This window comes from Argiope bruennichi, chromosome 7 (genome assembly GCF_947563725.1).
Source record: "Argiope bruennichi chromosome 7, qqArgBrue1.1, whole genome shotgun sequence".
Lineage (NCBI taxonomy): Eukaryota > Metazoa > Arthropoda > Arachnida > Araneae > Araneidae > Argiope > Argiope bruennichi.
Genome location: NC_079157.1, coordinates 70,568,635 through 70,587,733, shown reverse-complemented (window position 1 = coordinate 70,587,733; position 19,099 = coordinate 70,568,635). Strand labels below are relative to the sequence as shown.

At 25.6% G+C, this 19,099-nt stretch overlaps 1 protein-coding gene across 1 annotated transcript; it reads right to left on the bottom strand.

Annotated features, from left to right (window-relative positions):
- Nucleotides 1–508: 508 nt before the first annotated feature.
- On the bottom strand, nucleotides 509–18,807 carry LOC129975860 (signal recognition particle receptor subunit alpha-like). Its single transcript, XM_056089109.1, has 13 exons — nucleotides 18,591–18,807; nucleotides 17,932–18,015; nucleotides 16,155–16,298; nucleotides 12,332–12,491; nucleotides 10,759–10,903; nucleotides 9,155–9,314; nucleotides 8,162–8,265; nucleotides 7,603–7,715; nucleotides 6,238–6,497; nucleotides 4,810–5,023; nucleotides 3,058–3,143; nucleotides 2,448–2,624; nucleotides 509–1,408 (listed from the first exon to the last, which is right to left on the bottom strand). Exons 1-13 carry the CDS (start codon nucleotides 18,705–18,707, stop codon nucleotides 1,283–1,285), a joined length of 1,890 nt encoding a protein of 629 aa, XP_055945084.1. The 5' UTR covers nucleotides 18,708–18,807; the 3' UTR covers nucleotides 509–1,282.
- Between the last annotated feature and the right edge of the window lie 292 nt (nucleotides 18,808–19,099).

Genomic DNA, 19,099 nt, shown 5'->3' with positions numbered 1-19,099 from the left:
AAGTTCATAGCGATTATCTGCCTGGCGATGGTTCAGATTAATTTTGTGCTTGATTGAAGTTTGTTTCATATCAGAATATTGATTTAATTTTCATTTCTATCCACTGATTACATTGGAGGTTTTAGTATAATGGTGAGTCTTTTTTGAGCCTCACTAATAATATTTTGCACCTCCATTAATTAGTTAAATAAAGCTTAGAGTTAAGTGCAGCTGTAAAAGTATTCAATGGAGTAGTCTAAAATGTTTGAAAAAAAAATGGTTTATTTCCACTTGACTGTTGAAATTCAACAATAAATTAATAAGAACGACTTCTGTATCATGTAAATTAGCATATTGTATAGGGAGATTCTTAGCTGTAGGTTTTATATTAAGGGAAAACAACAACAAAAATACAGGTGAAATTTTTTTGCAATTGCAATAAAAACATAAATCCTACAAATACTGTCACAGAAATTAATTTTAAATAGTGTAGCTGAAAATTTTGAAGTATATAAAAAAGAATCACAAGTTTTATATAAGTAGCTTTTATTAAGTCCCCAAAATATATAACTTTCCAAAACAATAATTCTCTTTTAATTTGATAAATATTTGCATATTACAATGGTATTGGTACAGTAAATATACACAAACAAGGCATATCATTCCCATGAAAATAAAACAAGGTAAAATATAAAGTGGAATGCTCATGATAACAAATATTTCTTCATGCTATTTCATACATTGAAAGATAAATACAACCTTTTTAATGGAAGAAAAAGTTGGATTTTCTACTATTATTTCACAAAACCAAAAACCACAATTTTGTACCTTGTTTCTAAATATTCTCTTTTAAAATTCCACTATTACCTGCTTTTTTAAAACTTATAGCAGGTCAAAAAATTCTCGAACAAAACAGAACAATCAAATGCAAACTTAAAATCTTTGAATCATGGGGATTATTTTTTTTTAAAAAATCAAAAATACAAAGTACAAAAAAATAGGTGGTGTAAGACACAAATCCCTCCTTAAACACACACTGAAATGAAAATTTAAAAAAGTGCAAAATAAAATATAAAAACATAACAAAAAAATCATGACTAATATTTCATGCACATGCATCTTTAGTTCAGTCTTTCTATGAGCATAGATAAGTTTATATCCACTAAAAATATTCTCTGAAATTATAAATTTTAAAATTGCATAATGAGTATTATTGTTTTAATTATTAAGGCTTGAGAACAACTCTAACATTGAGGCATGCATAGATAGTTAAAACTTTGATTATTAATTTATATAAAATCTCTTATTTCATGAGGGCATGAACAACAGCTTTAGGATTAAGGCTCTTAAGGTCAGTATATGTCTGTCCAGTTCCAACAAAGATAATAGGCTGACCAGTAATGTAGGTCATTGATATGGCAGCTCCAACCTAAAAGAAAGCAAACAGAAGTTAATTTACAATTTTAAAACATATAGCTATACAGAATTGCTTAAAATTAACTTTTAAATTAGTAAAGATTTTTCTATATTTACAACTAAAAGAAAAAGAAAGAAAAGAGAATTTTAAAAAATCTGACTTCTGACTGAAAAAAGTAAATTTTTATAAGCTCCTTCAATCATATTTAGAAAATATTCTCGATACACTACCAACTTTTTATTTTAATCACTCCGTTGTAATTAAAATTGGCCAAATAATGAAGCTCTAAATAGCACTATTTTAGTCAATATTTAGATTTCAAAGACCACTTCAAGGAAAAAGCAGACTAAGGTAGCACATTGCCTGTTTAAAATAATGATATGGTCAGGGGATTATTTAAAAATCTTGTAATATCTTTTTTTAATTGCATTTATTGATTCAAAGAAAATGAAATGTAATTTTTTATTTCACTTATAATATATATCTTTAACAGTAGAGAAATACAAAATTGATATATAATTAAAGAGTATACTTGTATATAATAGAAAAAAAGTAATCACTGATGTTTATATTACAAGATGTAACTACAAGCAAAGGATCTTTTTGAAACCAAAACATTAAATTTCTAATTTTCCTAATAATTGCACATTTCAACTTGCCTTAAAAAATGCAACTAAATAGCTAATAAGTATCATGATTTTATATATGCCTATTAGATCTAAAAAAAAAAATACTCTAGATCATTTTCAACATTTTTACTGACACGACAAAAATTTCCATCTAACTATTTACCTATTCAGCAGAAATTTAAAATTCATATTATTTATTCATATTATTTTGATTTCATAAAAACCTAAAAAAAATGAATATTCTCTAATAATGCCTTACTTACATTCATAAATAATTAAAAATATAAATATGCAATACATTTTAAAATAACTAGCTAGATATAAATTATTACATTAGTACTAAAATTGTTGATTAAAAAAAACCATATTAAGTATTTATTAAAAATTATATTAATATTAATTTGATAACAGAAATGACTCACTTTATCATCAATGGTATCAAATTTAGTGAGAACAATTCCATCTATGAGTTGGGGGTTATCTCGGCTAGAGTGGTCAGCAAGAGCTCGATTGAATTTTACCAACTGATCAACAGCTTCATTACCTACAAGAGCTTCTCCAACAAATGCAACCAGGTCAGGACTGTTTACTTTGATCAACTGAAGACAAATAACAAAATCATTGTAACAATTTATATTTAAACATTCAAGTGTTTAAAAAGGCAAAAAGGATTTTTTTTTAAAAAATACGATTTGATTCTAAACCAAAATGGGCACAATTAAAAATTTCTAAAAAATTTTGATAATATAATTCCAATGAATATATGCAATACATATCATGCTGAAATGCAAATTTAAATAGAGTGAGTTTGTACTTCATATAAACTCACATAGTTTGAGACTTAAAGAATGCAACAAACTTAATGAAATATTTTTTTAAAAAATATAGGAGTGCATTTTTAAATTCTATTGATTCTTTCAACACTATATGATATATTTTTGACACTACATGATAAGTAGATGACTTACGATTAGATAACTAAATTGCATAAGTAAATAAAAAAATTTAAAAAGAAAAAAAATTCTTAAATACTTTGGCTAAGGCTCTCATCAATGGCTCATTATCTTGCATTCTTCCTGCAGTATCAATTAAAACCACATCAATTTTCATATCTCTGGCTAAAAAAAAAAGTGAAATTTAAGTCCTGAATAAAAAAAATAAAAACCTTAAAAAAATCATAAATTTCTACATTAAATTACTTTTTTAAATGGATCAAGACACTTAATAAAGAATTTTTTTAAAAAAAAAGGGAAAAGGGGAAAAAAGGCTTTATTTAGAACAAACTATTCAAGAAAAAAAATTTAATACAGTAATTTTAGTTATTCTTTCGCATTTAAAATCTTACATAATAGAAAGAGGATCAACTACTAAATATATGATAAATAATTTTTGTTCATTAACAAATGCATAAATAACATTTGACCTTAATAAGAATGCAACTCTTTATTTAGTACTTAACAGACAGGCCAGAAAAAGCTTCAAGCATTCCTTTGACAGAAATATATATATAAAAGCTATCCCCCCTATTGGAAGAAAATGTCTATGATTCCCTTTGATGTACCATGGAATTGTTAGTTTCAGCAATCAATCAATTATCGCAAATAGGATGACTGAATAAAACACAGAAATAAAGGATAACACAAAAGTAATAATGGATCTATGATAATTGGAGGAGAAATTGCCAACTTCATCATGAGAAATGAAGTTTTTATTCTTTATATATAATGAAATTATTATTTGCACCATTTTGTATCAGTCCACATATCTGCATTGAAACAGTTAACTTCTCCTTTATTATATTAAAGAAATAGATCAAGAGCTGCAACATAATCTATTGTTAGAATGTTTCTTCATTATAAATTTAAAAAAATGAAATTTAGTATGCACTATGGTACAAGAATCGAAACTACATCTTTAAAAGTATAATGGACAAAATATAAGCAAACTGCCAATTATTATATGTCCTTAAATTATACTCTTTCTCTTGATTATCAAGCGGAGCTTTTCCTCAAATTGCATACATCAATAATTTAAGCATCATGTAGTAAGTGAGCTGAGTTACAATTAATTACTAAAAAGAAACCAGAAACATAAATTTAAGGTACTGTATCAATTCAATTTATTTTATGAAATTTTCCATAATGAAAGATTTTGAATGAGATTTGCATGTTATTTACTTTTCATATTATAAAATAATAATAAACTTTTTGAAAATCATTCTTTATATAATTTATTCCTCCAAGGTTTTGCAATTTGTCGGATAAGATGATATATACCATCAAAATCAATCAAATTGCATTTGATGAATTACAAACGATATTATGACTTCAATTTTTATATAAGCTAGGAAACTTTTATGCAAGAATCTTTCCAATAACAAACCTGTGTAAACAAGCATTACAGAGAGTTTCAATTAAATGTTATATACATAGATAAGCTTCAATAATTATTCTAATTTACAAATCTCTATTCAATGATTTTTTTTTATAATGTAGTCTTTAAATGTAATTATGAGATTTCTTTAAATAAAGATTTAATTGTACTTTTACTGCAATCTACCATTTTAACCAAATTCCATTTTTAAAAATTTAACCCATTCATCTATATTCAGTAATACAATTATCCCCAAGACAAAGAAAAAGACAAATCTTATATTCCATATGCAAGCAGCAAATACGTGCACAAGATTATTTATTTAAATATAATCTAATGCAGTGCATGCATATTCAAATGTAGATAGCTTGTTTAAAAAAGGAGTAAAAACACAGATTCCAGACAACTTACCAAAATTGATAGCTTCCATAGCGATTCCAGCAGCATCTTTACCATATCCTTTTTCATAGAGCTGCACCATTTGTAGGCCATTGTGAGCCTCAGGTGGGTGAAGGGCATTCAAGTGACGGGTGTGGGTGCGGAGCTGCTCCACAGCACCTGCTCGGAAAGTATCACAGGCAGCAATCAGGACACGCAAGTCGTTTTCAATCAGCCAAAAAGCTATCTGTATACCAGAAATATGATTCGTAAACTTAAAACAAATATCACAGATTTTAAAAAATGTGGGAGAAGGGAGAGAGCTAGAAATTTCGAACAGATGGAGAGATTCAGAAAATAGCTTGTGCTAAAAAAAACCTGTTAAAGAGCTAAGAAAGATAACAGGCCCAGGGTCTATATATCATTAATTTCAACAAAAATAGGAGCTAAAATAATAAAAAATAATGAGCTATGATTTATTTGATCACATACCAAGGAAATAAAAATTGCAACTGGTAAGCAATTTAAATATGAAGGAAATGTGTTTTTTTTTTTCTTTAAAATAAGTAATTATGATATGTAGAATAATAAAATATGGTTTCATTATGGAATATTTTTAACTAAAACAATGCAGTTTGCATATATGTACTATATGTATGTATACTAAATTATTCTATGTTAAATAGGAACACATTTTTGATTATTCACCTAAACCTTATCAATAATTCTCAGATATTTAACTTTAATACTTGCTTTAAATGCAATCATATTTATATTTCAATGGAATCCTTTAATAAATATGTTAGTATTGAGTGTAAATAGTCACCCTAAACTGGCCTTGATTGATTTACCCTACAACATATGGTCATCAATATTTCCCCTCACCTTTTTTAGTTTGCTACATTTCAATCTGCTATATAGAGACTATTTAGAACAACATGTTTCAACAGATGATGTAATTTGCCCATATTTAAAATGCTTTTCGTCCATTTTTGTTTGTTCAGTTTGCATGTCAAGACCCTGTTCATTAAATTTGCATGAAGTAAAGACATACAAATGCATTTTTAAACAATATCAGGAAAGAGCTGACAGGTTAATAGGCTAAAATGAAAGCTTTTCATGTAGGATAAAAATAATGTTTTAATATAAAAAGATTTCAAATAATGTTAATAGGCATTTTATTTTTAAACATCTATCACTTTTTTTAATTGTATACACATATAAATTTTCTGCTTTATAATAATTCTTCAAATAATATCTGCTATTTTGTTTCCTAACTAGATTAACTTTGTTTGATTCCAATGAAGATTAGCTCTGCAGGTCAAATTATCCCTTAATATAATTTCTTAGAATACTTTTTCAAAAAAAAAAAAATCAATTTAAGCTATTAATTGTGAAAGAAAATCATTACTTGTCAATTACTCATTGAAAACGTTAAAACAAGAAATTTCAAGCACACACCTTAGCCAAATTAGTAGATTTGCCTACTCCATTTACACCACAAAATGCAATAGTATATGGTCTGCCCGATTTCTTTGCTTCCATAGCATCTCGTAGAATATCAATGCGGCGCTTGGGAGATAGAAGTTGCACAAGAGCATCAATCAAAGTTTGTTTAACAGTGGAAGTAATGCCAGTGAAAGTTCCCAAAACTTTTCCTTCTAATTTGGTAGCAACAGATTCACAAAGTTTATCAGCAATATCTGCAGCTACATTTTTAGCTAAGAAAATAGAAGGAAAAATAAAAAGTTCATATATATTCATACTTCATATTTAAAAGTTATTTATATGAAGAATAAATCTTATTTTATAATCTTCTATTGTTTAATCATTCTTCCATTTTGTTACATCTGTATTTTGCAATTATTTTGACAGTATGTCATTTGAAAAATAAACAAAAAGTAAAAATAATGGAAAACTAAATTTGCTTCAGTGTACAGAAAATTAACTTTTGTAGTTAATTACTACAATTCTTAGCCATTTTTACATTTGAATCCATAAATAAAATTAATGAATGGGTCATTTTTTTTTTCTCTTTTGTCTTAACAATTATTCATTTCACTAAACAGAAAATAATAAATACTTGCATATATATAGACACTTTGCATTTGAAATACATATTTCTTTATTCAGAAAATGCATGCAAATTTTCAAATCAAAATTTTAGTATATAATTTATAAAATTATTTTGAAACTGCTAAATATTTATTAAACATGAAAACTGCAATAAAAACTACAGTTTTTATAGTTAAAGTTTCTCCTAGTATATAAATATTATGCAAATAAAAAAATTTATACAGATATATAAAAATTTATAAAACAGAGACAAATTTATAAAAACAGAGCTTAAAATTTCAATTTTTAAGCTCTGTTTTTCCTTTGGAATATAACTGCTTCTTTAGAAACAATTAACTGTTTTAACTTAATTGTCATTTGGATATCAAACTCAAAATATGGACAATCACTTATATTATCATATTTTTATTTATACATTGTTGGAATTATTACATTCCCTTTAAGTAAATGAAGAAACAATACATACACACTGTCTAAATTACAGTTTAGTTTTTATGTATAATCTCAGACTACTTATATCTTCACCAGCGTAATATCAATATAATATTTTATATAAAAAATAAATTAACTATAATATATAAATAAATATTACTTAATATTAATATAAAATTTTCAAAAATAAATGCACAAAATTAAATTCCCAGTAATAAATTCTTTATATTTTAGAAAAAATAAAAGGGGCATAAATAAATAAAAACATTTTGTTACACAAAAATAACTAAAAATTTCACATTTAAAAAAGAAGTATACCTATCATGTGATCTTTCAGCTTATCCAAAATAGGTTGCATGCTTTCACGAGTTACATTCTTTTGTCCAACTAAACCTTTGAACATATTAAACATACCATATCCTTTTGTTTGCCTATGGAACAAGATACAAGAATTAAGTATATATTCTTAAAAAATTATAAATGATATCATAATTATAATTTTAAAATTTAATAAAAAACATTTATATGAGGGGTAGCAATGAATAAAAACAGAAACACTATTACTCATAAAAAAATAACACTTTTTTAATCAATAATCATATTTTTACATAAAAAAAACATAAAACAGTTGACATAATTATATCAAAGAATATTTTTTGAAAAAATTCAATTTTTACAACAAAATAAAATATATCAAAGATTTCATCATATAAAATTATATGTTAATTTGGATGTAAAAATGTAACAATTTTAAATAATATATTAGAGGAATCATTGAAAAATATTAAGGTTTCAAATTCAACACAAATCTAACTAGCTACAACTAATAAATAACTGCTTACAAAAAAAAAAGTAAGTAAGAAAACCTAAAATATACCCCTTCTTCTTTGTTGACACTTCTTCTTCTTCTTCGTCAGATTCTTCTTCCGATTCACTTTCTGTTTCAACATGTCTCAAAGGACCTTTATATTTACCCACTTCCTGAAAGAATGCAATACAATTTATTTTGCAAGGTGTGAAAACACAGCAATTTAAGCATAACTCTCAATTTAGAATTACAATATCAGGGTTTAGATGTCACAATAAAACTCGAATATAATTTCCAAAAGAAAAAATAATTGGCAGCATTGACCTTCATTGAAACTATATCAAACAAAATTAGAATTGCAAATACTTTTCCAAAAGAATCATCAATTATATAAGAAAATAATATAGGCATATTTAAATAGAGTTCATAAATTTTCAAAACTGTTGTGAATCGAAATAAAATCAAATGTATAAAGTCTTTAACATCACAATAGAAAGGTGGGAGGAATACATAAGTAGAAATATAAAGATGATTCAAATCAAAATCAAAAATGAAAAGAAAAATATAAGACAAAAATTTTTATACAAATTATTTATTGTCCAAATACAAAATATCAAATCAAAACAATAAGGCGAGCTTTCTACAAGTCTTTTTTAACAAATTGGGCCAATCTTTTATTGTTGTAAGGTCACAGATAACTGCTATCTTTCTATTATTTTCTTTTTTTTTTCTAGGGGGGGGGGAGGGTTGAAATTATTATTTATGTTGAGATTTTTATTTTCTTTGATATAAAAAAGAAAGAACATCAAAACCTTAAGCAAAAGGAACTCAAACCACTTAGCTCCAATGGTACAGACAAATTTATTTGAGAATGTGATTCTAGTAACAATTTATTACTATTTCAAAAATCTAGCAGCTGTCATTAATTTAAAATAATAATTAAATGACTAGGCCACAAATGGAACACAGGAATAATCAATGTTTTTTTTTAAGTAACTAAAAATTAATTTTTCAAATTGCTTCATTTTCACGGATGAAATAAATTCAAAATTGTATACTAACCATTCTATCACAGAAGGCTTCTTCTGATGGTTCAAATCCATTAGTCATAGAACCATCTTCACCTTTCTTACTGAAATCAAGAACAGAAGCTTCTCTGGCTGATCCAGCCATATCCCAAATACGAGGTTTCTTAGATTTATCTTTCGGAGCAGGGCTCTTCCTTTGGGGAGAGGAGGAAAAACAAAAATTAATATTTATATACAAAAATTTAGAATGCAATGCAATTATAAATCTTGAATATGCATTCAGGATATATTATATATTCTAATACTTATATATAGATATAATATATTGAGGACCTGACCTGACATATAATAAAATATCATATATAGATAAAAAAAAATTTCAAAACTAACTTGCAAAAGGCCAAAAAATTTAAAATTTTTATGTTAATTTTTTCAAAATATATAATAACTAAATAATAAAGATCTCTTTCTTAATATAAATATAATGAACAAACAAAAATATTGTTTAGATTAATATAAACTTAAAAGGAGACTTCTAGAAGATTTAAGGAATATAAATTTCAAAGCATACAATTTCACACAAAATGCTAAATTCTGCATAAAATTTAAGATTTACTAATTAAAAGATTAATATAACTTTAACATTACTTCTGAAACAGAAAAAAAAAATGTCAAAGTGGAAAGAATGTAAAAACAAATGCATAAAGTAAAGGTTACTTTATACTGCACAAACATTCTTCCATTAATTTCAAATGGCACTCTCATAAGATCAAAAAATAAAAGTATATAATAAAGAAATACTGTATTATTTTTTACATAGTCAAATTAAAAGAATTAAACATTATGAAGAAAAATTTAATGCATTAAAATAAATAGTTTTAATCTGAATCAAACTTGAAAGAGGGAGAAAAAAAAATGCTTCAATTAAGAAAGGAAGAAGGTACCCCCCCCCTTCCACACTTATTAATGGCATAAAGCAAATAGAAAAAAAAAATCTATATGTTCAATAAAATCAGAAAGGACAATCTGCAAACACAGCAAAAAATGGGTACATGAAAAGACTACTGGTTTAATAATCATTAGAAAAAAAAATGTAATTTTGATACTGAAGAAACAAATTCAGAGGCTAGAAATATAATACCAGTCAAAAAGAATTTCTATTTATTTACATTTGTAACCCATTTAACTTTTACGGTTGCTTAGGAATCTTCTCAATCTTTACTGGCAAAAATATGGGCAAGTGGAGAGAATATAAATAAGTATATGAATTGAATTTCAAATCAAAAAGTGTGTGATTAATTATTTGTTGCATTTTTAACTGTTGAATAAAAATTATACAATTTCTAATTATGGATATTTTTTGCACAGCTGCTTATTAGGGATAATCTATAAAATAAATGCATTTTTTTTTATCCTGATATTACAAATAATCCCTGATTTAATGAATAAAATTTTCAGTCCCAATGAATACATAAAATCTGGATCCAACAGTAGTTACAAAAAATAATGCATTTCATAAAATGCTAAAATTAAACCAAAACAAGAATTTAGCAAAAACTGAAATATACAAGCAAAATTATCTGTACCATAAGACTATAAAAATACTGTTAAATGATAAGATATTTATCTTGTACTAACTTTGATTCAGCTTTCTTCCCTTTTGATTGCTTTTGTTGGAATTTAGAACGCAACTTCACAACACTGTCATTTTCATCAATGCCATTTTCTTCACTAATTACTGGTTTACTGGATAAAGGCAATTTGTTAACATCATTTTTGGGGCCTACAATGAAAGCACAAAAGCAACGCAATATAAAAACCAGTTTCATCTTTATTTCATGTTAAAACTCAAAAATCAAAAACTATGCAAAGCTTTAAATGATTAAAAAAGAAAAGTAGTACAATCATAAAAATAGAGAAGGTAATGTTTCGCATGATTTTTTTTATGATAAAAAAATATTATAATAGCAATCATCACAAATTTAAAAACAAATCTTCTAACTGAATGAAGAACATTAAATGAAAAATAATATCACTATTTTTAACATCATCATTCAACAAAATATAAAATATTAGGAGTATACAATGTATGTTTACAATGAATTATTAAAAGTGTTATTACATAAAGTATGACTGTTTAGTTTTAATATATTAGAATATTAATCATTCATTTAAGAAAATATATAATCCATTTGACAGATCAGGTAAAGTAATAATTTTTGATGCATTATTCACTTGAAGTTTATTATTTTCTTATAATATATCAAGATAATTAAATGACTTTATTTGTATGTAATGTAATCATTAAGTGATAATTATTTAATTTCATGAATTTTCTTAGTTAAGACATAATTTCATATTAATATTAAAATAATAGCAAAGTTACCAAAAAAATTAAAGTAAATCATTTATTCATTAAGTTAAAAATGTGTAAATATGATCAAATGTAAAACTAAATTAGCTAGTTATTAAAAGACTGATCATGTAACGTGCAATTTCTGGGGACACACACTGCCAACAGGTTCAAGCAAATTAACTAATAAAGATTATACATCATGATTTTCCAATTTAAAATGAACATGACATTGATGTCAAAAAGTAAATATGAATGATATTCATCAAATTTTTATATTATATAAATGAGATGTAATAAATAATTCAAGATTACAAGTAAGCAACTGCAATTAACAAAGCAATTCAGCATATAATATTTTTATAATGGGATTAAGATTCAAATTTATACTTATTTGATTTCACATTTGTTATTATTAATAAATTTTCATTATTATTAGATTATTAATCTTTTTTTTAACTTTCATGGTTTTACTATTTGTAAAACAAAGAACTAAGTCTTTAACAGAATTTAACAACAATATTTATGAATGAATTATAGACGAGGTATAAATTTATGTAAAACATCTAGCTCACCAAATTCATCAGACTCATATCCTGAAAATAAATCAAAATTATATTGATATATTAATATTTAAAAAAATAAAATTTAAAAATAAATACGAAATAAAAAAAAGATATCAAATGAGAACATAGTAAGATTACCCATTTCAATATTATCATCATCTATGAAAAAAATAATAAAGACATCAGTATACAATCATAATATTTAATTTATCTAATTTTAATAAAGAATTGAAGCAACAATACAAATGAATCATCATATAATAATCACAAGAGTCAAATGATGTATTTTTACTTGTATTCTTAGCAGCTTCTTTTTCTTTTGTTTTAGGTTCATTTTTGTTCTCGATCATTGATGCAACAGTTTTCTTAGATTTCAGCGATTCATCAAAAGTTCTCATTTTTCTTGGCTGCTCAGCTATTTTGCGACCATAATCTTCACATTTCCTCAATATCTAAAAGGAAAAAAGCATTTATTATAAACAAGCAGAAAATGCATACAATGCAATATGTAACAAGAAGGAAATTCAGAATTAAAAAAATTTCCCAGACTAATTGTAATCATGCATTCTGTACATCAAAAGAATTTAAATTGATTAATAAATTATATGAATCCTTTACAAATCAATTTAAATAAAAACACCTCCCAATTCTCTTGTAAAAACTGCACAATATTATATATATATATATATATATATATATATATATATATATATATATATATATATATATATATATATATATATATTACACACACAAAAAACAAAAAATCATATTTATTAATATAATTTAAAAAAAGAATTCCAGTATTAAAATTCTGCATGCAAATGGGCTAGCAAATTCCACCACCATAAAATATGCAGAGATAACGAGTCCAGCTTAAAAATATGCTGATTTCATCATCAACCCCAACTATATAGGATACACAAGCGATTCTATTCAGCCAACCTTCTATTCAGGTAGGATGGGTTAAAGCACATGTGCGCTACAATGGTAATGAGGCAGCAAATTCCTTAGCTAAGCAACCATTCCTACAAGCATTTCTGTTCAACATCCAGCTTTAAAAAGCCTCATTAAAAGCATATTAAATAAATCATGCTTACAGTGATAGTAAGAATGGGACATTGCCTGAACTGGCAGAAATATTTATTAAATTATCCCCAAAGTTTCCCTTAACCCAACATCATAGAAAAGGCAAGATATATCTTTTGCAACTGACCATGGCCTATTCCTTCTTATTTCAAGCGATTATACATAAAAAAATTAGATCACAGTGGCTGCCGAGAAGTGGGCAATCCACTTCATTATGCAACTAGCTGCCCTCTCACCACAAATTTTTTGCTTAGCAAACTCATCCATGACCATGAATAAACCTGTTGGATCAACATGATGACAAATGAAATGTTGAAAATCAAAACTAGAAATCTGGTGTAGTTTCTGCAAGATAACGAAGATTTGACTTCCCCAGATCCAAGCACAAAACAATTTTTATCTCTTTCCTCAATCAAGCCCTTCTGCAAGCAATATTAACTTCATCAAAATCCTTCAACTCATATTCCCCACCAAACAGTCTTTTTTCCCCATCATTGTATTGTGCATAGTTGTAAATTTAACTCTCTTTTTTTTTCGTACTAAATCTTTTCATTTACATCCATTCAGCTGACAGAGATTCCAATTTTAGGAATAATCTGTGATGAAAAGAAAGTATTAAAATATTATGAGTTTAAATAGTTTATTGAATTTTGGCCTATTTAGTTAAAAATTTGTTTCTTTGCATTTAAGCCAATCAATAATTGGCAGCATGGAAACAAAATAAAATTTTTCTATAAGAATAAATCTTTAATGAATAGTAATTCAGATAATCTACAAGAATCTCAATAAATTACACATGGACATAGTGCTTTACCCTTAGATACCATTAAATTATTTAATTCAAAAAAATTAAATATTTCTCCGAAATAAAATTGAAAACCATGAACAGCAGAAACCATAATATTGTTGTTATTTTAACCAGCAGTTCCTTTTATTGATTTTCAAATTTTGATTTTACATATGTCCAATATCAATTCAAAATACTTATTTTAACCAACAGGTTTTTAATTTTCTTTAATTAGTTTCAGATGATCATTCAGAACTTCATACTTACTCATCTTAATGTAGCATTTAGCAGAGTAGTTATTTAATTTTTGAGATTAAATTTAACATATCCAACAAAGCAACAATCTCAATCATTTTCATTATAATATATATTTCATTATAATATATTATATATATATATATATATATATATATATATATATATATATATATATATATATATATATATATAGTGCGATAGGGTGATTTTTCCCGATTCAGAATTCATTCAACTATTTAATTTTTACTTTCTGGGCAATGGATTTGTAGGTTTTTTCCCAATATATTATACTTATTTCATTACGATAATTTTCTGATTAAAATCAATGTCAAGGTTAAAGTAAATTTAATAAAGCATGGACAACTATTTTCAACACTCTTTTGCCACATACATAGTAAGAATTGCTTTGCTGTTGCCAAATTAAGTGTATTCACTTAAATCAGTGAAGTAAATAAATTATATAATTGTAAGTTAGATTTATTTAACAGTAAAATATGGGGTTTTTTTTATATATACTAATGAATTATTTTATATATTATGAAACTACTTATATTACTAAAGAAATAAGATTGCAGCTGACGACAAAAAATAAATACATGTGTTATGTTAGCTTTTCTGCTATATTAAAAAAGTTTATCCAAGTACATGCTAAACTTGTTACATAAATCAGGGCCAGATTTTTTCAGATTTTATATTCAGAAAAAATTATGTATATTAACTATGGAATCAAGAAATGTAATTTATTTCCTTTCTCCTTTAATTTTCCTTTCAATTATTTTACACAACAAAAAAATATATAATTGCACGAGATTTTGGAAAAAATAAGTATCATAACAAAACTATGATTAAAATAGTTATTCATAGAATCATCATATCCACATTATCCGTGTCTTAATGATTGTAAATTTTTGTTCATGCACAAGAGCTAATTCACCTTACACTTAAAGACATCTAAATTCCTGCTCCTTGTCTAAAAATCTCTGAAATAGATAATGATACTAAAAAAAAAAAAATTTAAAAACATCAAACATTTTTTTTTATTAATTATTCTGGTTTTCTAAAGAGTTTTCAATTCTACTTTCATTTCATACAGCCTCCATTACAAGAGAATGCATTCATTTGTAGCATGACATGTCATCAAGCCACAATGGATACAAAGTTGAAAATGTTTTTTTATCAAGAATGATTTAACACTAATTACACTAAAAGACATATGAGTATGAAGCATCTTGAATTCATATAACAAAATCAGGTAGTTCCAATTTTGGAAGACGAATGAAGAAAAGGAAGAACCAATGGAAAATTACTTCATCAAAAGTCCCTTGCTTAGGAGCTCTAATATTCTTTAGGGTACCATTATCAATGGTGGTGATTCCAAGACAATTAAATCTCAAAATTTTCATTAAAAAATAAATATATATATTGACAAAAATTTGATAATCCCTAAAAGAAACCAAGACACTTTTTAAAATATCAAAGTTTTTAACAATAAGAAAAAAATTAGGGTCAGTATCTGGTGCCTTCCCCCCCCCCCAGAAAACCTTAGCCTTCGCCTCCGAATATGTTCAGGAGGATGACACTCCTCTCTCACAAACTTCATAGCAATAAGTGAATATTTGATCCTCAATATCAGATTTAAATTATACCAGTACCATATAAAAACAGATATGTTATGACAGAATTGAGTTTCAGCAATGGTACCCATTGAACTCATAGCTAAGACTAAATTACAAGGCCACTGTGATCCCTATAAGAAAATAATAAATTACTTTTTAAATGCTAAAAATAAAAATAATAATAAAAAAAAATGCCATCATATTCTTATTTTACTTTTTTTTAAAAAAAAAATTATAAAGAAGGTTTTTTCAAAAAATTCATACAAGAAAAATATAAAAATGGTGCCATATAAATATATTTTTAGTTAAACTATATAAAAATGAATAAGTAAAAAACAGTTTCTATCAAAATATTATATACATACCTTATGAAACTCATGAGTAAAATCATAATTTCCAAAGAAGTCACTGACATTCAAATTTTTTCTATATTTATCCCTAAATTCCAAATGAACATCATCCAAGAATTTATCCACATATGATAGTTGTAAAATCTTTTGATAAGCAACCTATATGAAAATAAATCACAATTTTTTTGAAGAACTTTTAAAATAATAAAAACAAGCATAGGAAATTTTAAATAAAAAATAAATCTGTAGTCATATTTAAATATCTTAAGAATAAATTCTCTTTGCAACTTCTTGCAGAATTCATTTAAAGCATGACAAATAAAATATCTGTAAATAATACTGTTTATGATATATAATTTTTCAGTTATGAATATACAGTAATTGAACTTTAAAATTTGAGTCCAATTCTTCTTAACCATAAAAATAGTTGGACTAACTTTTCCTAAAATTTTTATCTTTCTAATCATGTATGTGAATTCTTGGCAATATGACCAATATATTATTTTCCATACTAATAAAACTTAACTACTTTAAAAATGTATTTTCATTAACAATCAAGTCCATAAGCAAAATTTCCACCTTTCTTTTAAATATTGATATCAATGTATCAAAGCTGAAAAAATTAAAATACAAATTTCATTATTATGATCATACACTACTAGAAAAATTGGCACTCATAATATCAAGAAAATATGTTAGGAAAACAAGAAAAATCCAATCAATAGGCTTATTTAAAAAAATAAAAACAATCTGAAATAGTCAAAGTCAAGTTTAAACTGTTTCTGCAAAAAATGGTGAGCTTAGTCAACAGCACAGTCAATATTAAATGCAAGGTAATAATACAATGGATTTGACATTATTTATATACATCATTTTTTAAATAAGCATTACTCAAAAACTTATTCATACATTTCAATATTTACTATCAAACAGTTAACATTTTCTGGAATCAAAATATTTTTCTAGTAAAAAATAAATAAACACTCAGCTACTCATTCCTGGTGTTATACAACAATATGCTATTTTAAGCATATGCTGCAGTTATATTATAACATTAAAGAACAACTAATGTGTATGATACGTGGAAAAAAGGAAAGCAATTCAGATATATATTTTTTAAATACCTATATGGCCACCTAGGAAGATACTGATACTGTTTTGGCCAAAAAGTAAATCAATGATATATAAAATTAATAATTACTAAAAATTTTCCTAATGATGCTCAGCTCACTGTCAATAAGTAATAAATTTATATAATAAGATATTCATTCTTTACTGCATAAAAATATTGTCAACAATCAGCCTAAAAAATGCTTTGTCTATAATTTTTTTCACAGCTTAGTCTCCTACACACCAACAGTTGACTTTTTTATACTCTTGAATCTAAACTATTTAAAAAGTCAATTTTCATATTTAATATTAATGCTTTGTATAAAAATTCATTCCTTAATATTACTGACAGCAATGGCGTTAGTGACAATATTTTTTTAACTCTTTGCAAGATTGTATTTAAGGTGAAAAGAAGAAGGGGTGACACTTATATTTTTATGCTTTACTTATATGTAATAAAAGTGCTACATATCTTTTTAATTTGTATATTTCACAAATTCTAATAAACTGGTAAAATTCTAATTTATTTCAATTTATTCTACAATTTTCATTTAAATGCAATGATTAATTTTACTAACTATTCAATAATACAAGCATTAAATTACAAAAATATATATGTTAATAAGTGAAAGTAAGAAAATCAGCTCAAACATGAAAGAGATACTCAAAAAATATTACTTACAACAAAGACAAGCTCAAATTCATTATCCAACTTGTACTTGAGGGTGAGACCTTCATAAGTGAAATTTTCATTCACACCTCTTTCCTGAAACATGTTATGAAATTAATACATCTTCAGGATGAAATATAACATTTTAAAGTTAAAAAAGTATGAGTAAAAAGAAAATATTCATTACAGTTTTAGATACAATACATAAGTAAACAAAGATATTTTAAAAAAATAATAGAAAATATAATATAAAATTTTCTTGTCTGTTTTTTACTCCCCAATATAAATACAGATATGTAAAATAAAAAAAAAGATAAAAGTGGGATAGAATTATTAAAATAATCAAGATAAGATCAAATTCTCTCAGCTTTATTGCATTTTCAAACACTATTTAAATTTATTAAAATTCAATAATCTAAATAGTCCACGTGTTGTAATATTTAGTTCAATGATCTAATTTCAAATTTTTCAGAAAAATATTTTCTTGAAATTTGGACTAAAGAAAAATGTAATAAAATTTTATCTACATTCTTTAATTTTCAAAAGAAATTAAGATTATAAACTTAATTATTCACTACGTACACAAACAACATATGGACGATACAAAGAAAGATTCAAATACCATTACTATAATTCAATTAACTGTCATCAAAAGATATTAATTTGCTTACCTGTAAAATTACGGAGCGAATGAGTGCATTGACGGGAGAAGTAAAAATTTGTGATGTGCCTTGGAAGCACCACAAAACAATTCCACTTTTACTGAAGATAGTAAATAAATCGAGCATTTTTGCGTTTTACTCTAAACACGCGTCCCAGAGAAAAGACGTAACAAATTGCCTTTACAACATATGTTTCCCTGAACTTGTTACATTCGCTCGCAACGTAACTTCATTATGAGAATCACAGTTACAGCGAACACCTTAAACAGCTGTTCAGCTAAAACATTACCAGACTGCATTTTGGTCACACCTTTGCCAATGTGAGTTTATTTATTTGCTTATTTATTTTTGGAACATGGGATACGGGCTTGGTTTTCAAAGTGAATTGCCATATGGTTATACAAACATAATCAGAAAGATGTGCTTGCCGCTAAAAGGAGAAAAAAAGACAGCAACATTCCAGCGTCCGCCACATAAATTCAATTTCAGGTATAAAAGTTAGTCAATGAGATATCTAC

Coding starts and splice junctions, on each gene's coding strand:
- LOC129975860 (XM_056089109.1), bottom strand. CDS start 18,707: ATGCTCGATTTATTTACTATCTTCAGTAAAAGTGGAATTGTTTTGTGG. Junction 12,492..16,154: donor TTACTCATGAGTTTCATAAG/GTATGTATATAA, acceptor TTTTCCTTTTAG/ATATTGAGGAAATGTGAAGA. Junction 3,144..4,809: donor TATGGAAGCTATCAATTTTG/GTAAGTTGTCTG, acceptor TTTTTTTTTTAG/CCAGAGATATGAAAATTGAT.